This window comes from Odontomachus brunneus, unplaced genomic scaffold, assembly GCF_010583005.1.
Source record: "Odontomachus brunneus isolate Ranch 3 - 2012 unplaced genomic scaffold, Obru_v1 Obru_scaffold_002, whole genome shotgun sequence".
Lineage (NCBI taxonomy): Eukaryota > Metazoa > Arthropoda > Insecta > Hymenoptera > Formicidae > Odontomachus > Odontomachus brunneus.
In genome coordinates this window covers 3,096,942-3,104,737 of record NW_022639452.1, presented here as the reverse complement: position 1 = coordinate 3,104,737, position 7,796 = coordinate 3,096,942, and the positions used below count along the sequence as shown (strand labels likewise).

General features: G+C 50.1%; 1 protein-coding gene across 1 annotated transcript; it reads right to left on the bottom strand.

Annotated features, from left to right (window-relative positions):
• Nucleotides 1-305: 305 nt before the first annotated feature.
• On the bottom strand, nucleotides 306-6,060 carry LOC116842009 (netrin-1-like). The gene has a single exon (XM_032810627.1). The coding sequence runs from the start codon at nucleotides 5,335-5,337 to the stop codon at nucleotides 3,802-3,804; it is 1,536 nt and encodes a 511-aa protein (XP_032666518.1). The 5' UTR covers nucleotides 5,338-6,060; the 3' UTR covers nucleotides 306-3,801.
• Between the last annotated feature and the right edge of the window lie 1,736 nt (nucleotides 6,061-7,796).

Genomic DNA, 7,796 nt, shown 5'->3' with positions numbered 1-7,796 from the left:
TTGCGAGACTCTGGCGCAACGCTTCGCCGCTTCGAATTAAGGGGTGAGCTGAGAGTACGGCCTAACCCCCGGGATCTCTCGAAAAGAGACACGATGAGCACAGGGACCAAGGGTGAGATAGAGAGAAAGAGAGAGAGAGAGAGAGAGAGAGAGAGAGAGAGAGAGAGGAGCGGAGGGTAAGAGGGACGACTAGACAAGAAGGGACGCGGAATCGAACGGTGGCAGCGGCGGCGGTGGTGGCTTCGGGGCTCTTCTCTCTCCGGTGTTTATTTTTTACTTCTCCAGAGGGAGAGGGAGACAGCCCGTGCGCGTCCCGATCGCGCATCCCACAATCCCAAACTCAATAAATATGGCCCTGCCAAATAACAACAGCCGTCGGACACGCTTGATACGTTCTCTCCCGGGTAATGCTGTTGTCGCCTATGATACGTGATCGTCGATCGTGCACGAGCGACACAGTGAAATACGCGACGAATCTGTAGAGGCTCCGTGGAGATAACGTCGATTGATATGTTTTCGCGTTAACGAGACTCCAGGAGCGAATTTCATCGTGGTGGTCACGAAATCGATCAGGCAAATTAGGTGAAGGGAAGGGTAATTGGGATAAATTCGTGGAGAAACCGAACGTTCTCCTTCGAGAAGTTGAGAAATGAGTCGGGGAGTCTCGGGAGCATCACGGAGCATCAGATAATTCTGCGAATGCGTTCGAGTTTCCAAGGAAGTGGGTTGGATCACTGTTGTGCGAGCTCGATCTGTCGATTGTGCGAAGGAACTCGCGAAGTACAGAATGGAAAAAGTTTGCTGTCCGCACTTGGTCGTGGATAGCAAACGTGTACGCTGCAATCGTGGGAATTCTTATCAATGTCGTCCCAGTGCGCGAAATATCGCGCACTCCGAGATGAGCGGATAAATCGAGACGCGAAATTAATATTAATGAGAGAACACAGTCTGGGAATTAGCACTTGGTCTGCTAATTAAGGGGGAATTTACATTCGCATACTTGGCGTCCGCGAGATTTAATCACGAGCACTCCGTCGAAGGTAGAGGAGAAAAGGTATTCGATTAAATTTTGCCACTGAAAGAGAGAGGAAGAGAGAGAGAAAATCCGCCGCGAATGGAAATGTCGTACGAGAGTGAAGTGCGACAAGGATGTTTCCGGGGCACTTGGCGCGCCGTTGAAATAGTCGAGAGCATCTGGGATTTCCGCGACAAGCGTCTTCTCCGAGGTGCATTAGCGTACGCGAGAGGAACTCGCGAATTAATATCGTCGCGCGGGTATCACTTAGGGGGGAACATTTACACATTTGCTTGGCGAAAATGACCGTTCGCTCGTGCGCAGAAGAATTTTTAACGCGCCGCCAGCTCGTAAAACGCGAGCTCGAGAATCGCGCAGCGACGAGAGCGTTTTGATTTTCGTTTTCGCTTTCTTTTTGCGCCAAGTGGAATCGACGACGAGCACGACGACGGGAGAGACCCTCGCAGAAACGGAACGAAGACTGTCGGCCTCGGGGGAAAAAGAGAAAGAATCGGTTACCGTTAAATCGATATTGCAATCGTAAAGTGATAGATAACAGTTTAATGCTCAGGCAGAACGCAATCATCTTCGCGCGCTTCTGCCGCGTCGGCCTCTGGTACGGTCTAAAAGTAATACGTTGCCCGGAAGTTGCAGCGGGATTAGCCAGCCTCAAAGCGCGCCTGCATGCGTCTCCGCCGTCGTCGTCGTGCCGTTTAATCTGAACACTCGTAAACACGCTGTTCAGACATTCAGCCGGCCACGAACGTCGCGCACGACGACTTCCTATCCCGGACATCACCGGTGTCGTCGACCTGGCTCTGATATTTTATTTGAAACACCGCCTGGGTATCGTCGAGGCGGGCGAATCGAACTCGACCGCGCGAAAAAACGAAGGCACAATGACAACGACATTCTACTTTAGTGTGAAAATGATGTCTAATAACACCTTACCTAAAATCCTTTTAGCACAAAGAGGACTCTCGAAACTTAGAACAAAAAAAAAGAAAAAGTATTATTTGATGCTTTTTCTTTTACTCTTTCGTTTCCGCCCAGATAGTGCTTTCGATTACTCGGGTATGCAGTTGATTCAGATGTTATTTGATTATTGAGCCTTCTACCGATAACAAACATGATGCATTATTGTCTCGTAACTGTTGGGTTGGTGATGCGAAAGGCTTATCGCGTGTTTATCAAATAAAATGGGAGATGAAGTCACTTACTTTCGAAGAACAGTATTGAGTTGATATTTTCTTTTAGATATCTATAAAGAGATTTTTCTATCTTCTTTTTTAATATCCAAACTTTGTATGAAAATTTAATAGAAAAGTGACAAATCTTTTGCATCAACTTGATACTCACAAAATTCAAAGTGCTCTCTACATTTCTTTAATAAATAAATGACATATAGATACTTTATATCTGGTTTATACTGACAAAGTACTATAAGATATCAAAACCAATATCGAGACTTATCGAAGGTCGTTTGATGTACGATTCGAGGTTGGATGCCGCGAAATATCGAAGTGAAGGAAGCTTGAGCTTGTGAAATGAACGAGCCCGTGAGACCAGTGGAGATCTGCTTTTATTGTTGCACTAAGTTGCACAAAGTTGTACTGTCATTTAAAATGAAACGAGGACCTGATTGACATAGAAAGAATAATTACACGGTATTAAATAGAAAGATTACAGGGTAGTTGGGACAAGATAATTGGGTAGGCATGAAGAGCAGACCTCAAGATCGAGACATTGTCGACCTACTCCGCCGTCACCTCCTCTTCCGCTCCGCGAGCGATTTCAACACATTGTCAACCGCGCCAGTTGCACTTTGCAGGGCTTTCAGAAAATATTATTTTCCTCGTATTCTTTCATGAAATAACACGTTTTAACTTCGACTCTCGTAACGCAATATGGGAATTAACAGCATGAAATTTGAAAGGGGGACTAAGTTTTTCCGAAATCGTTGAAGATTCGCACAACGACTCATCGTGAAAGGGGCGAGTCTATGTGAACGATCAGTAATGCGTTAATCAACACATCGATCGTCACACTGATTTCCATAGATCGTTCCCAAGCTTAACTAAAGCCTGAGCTTAATTAAAGTTGCGGTAAATATATGCATTTGTCAATGCATATATTTATCAGTTGGTTTCATCAACTCTTCCTATTGGTCACACGTTTAATTTGTTAGCTGCAATTAGGTGCAGTTTACGCGTACGAAACTGGAGACGTTAAAATAATAATGCTCACCGATGACCCCCACGGCGGTCAACATGGTTAATTATCACGTTCCCTTGTATTTATTTGGAGAGGATTCTCCTCCACAAACAATCACGTTTTTTTATTATTTTTTATGTAATTATGTAAAACAAAGATAGCTTGATAACATGGACATAGAAAAAAAGTTCGCTGTCACAATATGTGACGGTTTCTCGTGAAAGATTTATCCAAATGATTAATTAATGCGTTAATTAATCGTTTGGCTTGATTTGGACAATTCTCTTCTAGACTACCTCATCATCTTTTCCTAGACTATATGTAAAATATTATTTTCCTCATGTTTTCTTTAATTATATAAAATGTACTTAGGGCGATATGTACAGTCAAATTTTATATGTAAGATCATCTCGAGTTCATCTTCAGATGCTGTACTGATTATCTCATCAACTACGTAGTATCTCAAGGTGAACTAAAGACAGTCTCAAATATAAGACAACGTGGACTTAAAAAAAAAAGAGAATTGTCACACATATGTGACGCTGGTCTCTCACGAGAGAGATGGTTGCCCGTCACCGACGTGTTAATCCGCGCGTTCGCGATACATCGGACGCGACGAGGCACGTCGGCAACGTCGTGCGACACATCGCCTCGAGTATCATATCCCACTGACCTTTGCACTCGTTGGCGTCCCTGGCGGTGGCTCGTGCCCATGGCCGGTCGAAGTGGAAGGGCCGGCAGCGCTCGCAGTCCCTGCCGGCGGTGTTGTGCCGACATTCGCAGACGACCTCGCCGTCCTTGCCGGGGATGCACCTCGCCGCGTGGCCGTTGCACTTGCACCTGCCGCCCACGGCGAAGTCTGAGACGGCGTAGTGGTGGGCCATCGTGGCAGCGACCGGGCCGATCGCGCCGCCGGCAGCGGACACCAACACCGCGGCACCGCCGTTCGCGACGGTCGTAGTCGTGGTGGCGGTGACCGCCACGAAGCCCATGTCCCTGACCACGGCGTCGATCGCGTCGTTGGACTGCATCTCCTGCGGCGCGATCACCTGGTGCACCGACGGCACCGCGGTGACGAGCGGGTCGCCGTGCAGGATCGCGTTCTTCTGGCTCTTGAGTCTCTCCTCGCGCTCGCGCTCGCGCTTGGCTAGCTCCTCCAGCCCGATCGCCGGCGAGTGATGGTCCTCGCCGTTGGCCAACGACGACACCACCTGCTGCTGCTCCTGGCTCGGCTGCTGCGGCATGTGCAGCCGGTTGAACACCACCCTGATGTCGGTGGCGGTCACCCAGTCCTGCAGCACCGGCGAGTTGTCGAAATCGTTGGCGGACGGGCGGCCCTCGAGGGTGCTAAAGGCGATCCTGCCGACCGGGCCGAGGCCGTCCCCGCCGGTGTAACGGTGGCTGTCGGTGCACCGTGCCTCTTGCTCGTTCGACTTGGTGATGGTGGCGCGATTCGGCCGGCCGTAGACGCGACGGCATTGCGACGAGTAGAACTGGAACGGCTGCCAGGTCTTGCCATAGTCCATCGATTTGTAGATCGCGATCGAGTCCGGCTTGGCGGCGCGGGGGCAGAACTGCAGGCTGACATACGTCAGCTCGTACTTCTTGCCGAGCGAGAGGGTGAGGGTGACGTTGTCGGGGGGCGCTGAGAAGCTCTGCGAGCTGACGAGCGGCTCGCTGCGCCAGCACGTGACGTTGTTCGGGTTGTTGAGGTCGGTGAGGTAGCTCGCGGGGAAGCGTCGCCGGGGTGTACTGTCGTCGCACACGTGGCAGTGGCCGAAGCCGGCGGTGCCGCCGGGCTGCTCGGTGACGTCGCAGTAGCGGGTGGGCCCGCCGGTGCCGCACGTGGACGACGCCTCGACGGACGCGCCGAACGCCGCGTTCACGAAGTCGGGTATGCAACGACGCGGTCGGTCCTCGTCGTAGCACGGGTCGGTCGGGTTCTGTTGACTGGAGAACATCTTGGCGTAGATCTCGCCGCGGGCCTGCCGCGACTGCAGCAGCAAGATCGCCGTGAGGATGAGCCAACCGCGGCGGGTCCGACGTGAGCACGTCGGGCTTCGCTGTTTCTTCATCGTCGCAGTCATCTCGGTAGCGATCATCGTCATTATCACTCTCGCGGCGAACGTATTCGGTTGTTCGTGGCGCGTGTTCAAGGTGCTTGGCGCCTCGTAAGCGCTCCTAAGCGTGCTCACCGGCTGAAAGAGCAGAAAAGAGACAGATCTCCGTTTGCCTCTCGCTCAGCTTATGCCCCCTTCGCCTTCTTCCTCGCGGGAAGAAGGAAGAAGAAGGACGTGATGGAAGGAGAAGGTCCTAGAGTCCACTCCGCGTCATGTCGAGTGCCGTGCCGTGGAACACGCGTTTCGCTGTCTATCTGCTCCGATTTTCGACTCTCTTTCTCTCTCACACACACTCACACGGCGGACCGGCTCACATTATCTCGTCGCTGAATTCGAGCGCGCGCGCCCGCGCGATCGCGACACGGTTGATCGATCGATCGATCAAGCTGCCTGACCGACTAACTCCGAGTGTTCAATTATGTACGTTTATCTTCCGGAAACGCGCCGAGACACCACTAGAAGCAGGTTGTCCGCCGCGGGCCGTCCCGCGACGACTCACTCCGACGAAGAAAAACAAGAGAGAAACGCGACTATCCCGCGACCACGCGAACTTTCCACCCCCTAGTGCCGTCCCTCGCGAAAATCCGAACGGTGAATCGGAATCTCGTGTACGCTCGCGGAGGGAATGCGGCGTGTCCGCTGCCGAAACCGACGACAAAGGCAAACCCTACCTCGACAGCGGCTCGCCGCTAACTGAAACGCCGTCCTCGCACCGTGCGCATCCGAACTGCTCGCGGCGAGTCCCTCTCCGGTCGCGGGTCCCCTCCACCCTGAGCGGCCCCCTGTGCGTGGCACCCCCGCTCACGCCGTCTTCGTCCGACCGACGACTCGATGTTCTCGCTCTCGCTGGCGCGGGCCAATCGGACGGCGCGGTCGTCGTGACCCCCACGCGACCCTATGCGACGACGACGACGACGACGACGACGACGACGACGACGACGGATCCGTGACGCGTCCGTGATGGATCCAAGCGCGGATCCAGCGCGGAGGGATGCTGCGTGATCGCCACCTCGGACCGGAAACGCCGGGCTGAACCGGGATGACGAGGGTGCCCCTCCCGCAGGACGCGGCGACGCGCCGGGTCTTTTTTTTCTTTTCCCGTCGTCCTGCTTGTGTATTTTTTCATTTCGTCATTTCGCCCGCATTTCGTCGGCTTTAAACGTTAACCTGTTGGTTCGTTTGGACGTGGGATTACGTTGCTTTTTAATTGTACGTCGCGGTCCCGAGCATGAAATTGGGCTGGATAACAAGTGTGACCAGTATGAGATGAGATTATCCCTCCGCCCCCTGTCTCTCTCCTCTTCGCTCAAGCGTAGGAAAATTATTCGAGATGGGTTCACGCGATATTTTTTATTCGTGAACGCGAAATACCCCCCAAAATTGACGTTCCGAGAGCGAAGAGATAAATAAGATCGATGTTTATTGGCATTATCTTGCTGGAAATAAAATAAATCCTTATCCGTACTGTCTTATAAAATCTTTCACTGGGATGCCATCTCACGCGATAACTCGGTTGAGAACGACAGATATTTTCACCGATAATTCATGTACTGGAAAAAAGATAACGCCGATGAGGAAAGACGTATCTTTTTCTTTACTCCTCCATTAAAGTGACATATTCTCAGGCTGTTCTCATTTTACGTAATTCGTCTCTCGGGATCTCGTGAGACGAAGATTTTCCTATATACGCCGTCACAAGATTTACGGGCGCGCATATTATACGTACAATGTCGCGCAACGTCGTTCTCCCATGGCGTCTTTGCTGACATGTACACGCGTATTAGTTTGTCTTTACCCGTACTACTATCATTTTCCTGCATATTCGGGCATAATATTGTTTGATGTAATCTATTCCCCTGTTACACACGCGCCGAGATTCAACCTCGTCTCTGTTAATTAATTTGACTAATGCTTAGCCTGACTTGCTCTGCTTAGCGCGCTTTATCGTCCCTTTCTGAATTGTAAAATACGAACCGCTAAATGATCCATGTGCTTCACGTGTCACTGAGATGTGAGGAAACATTTCTTCCACTAAAGATTCAGTCAAACATTACTCTCTTTCATAATTCCATTTCAAATAACTCTTCTGAGCCGCAAGTTAAATTTCGACTAGAAAATCCGCTTGAAATTCATATCCAAGATATTTTCTATTTATTTTTCTCAATTAAATCCTCGAAGGATATCTCCTAAAAGTCGTCCATCTCTTCGTCGTACACTGAGAAAAAAAAGTGTTTGGTATAGTTACAATTCTCCATATATATAGAGAAATAATTACTATAAATTATAGTCAAGAAATTTCTTTTTTCTTATATTCTATTATGTAACGTTAGTGATAATAATCTTGTGTGCACGTTACTACCACCATTTTCGTGTTAGAAGAACCAATAGATATGGTTAGCCAAAAATAAGTATAATTACAGTTAAATCAGCTATTACTTTTTCTCTCA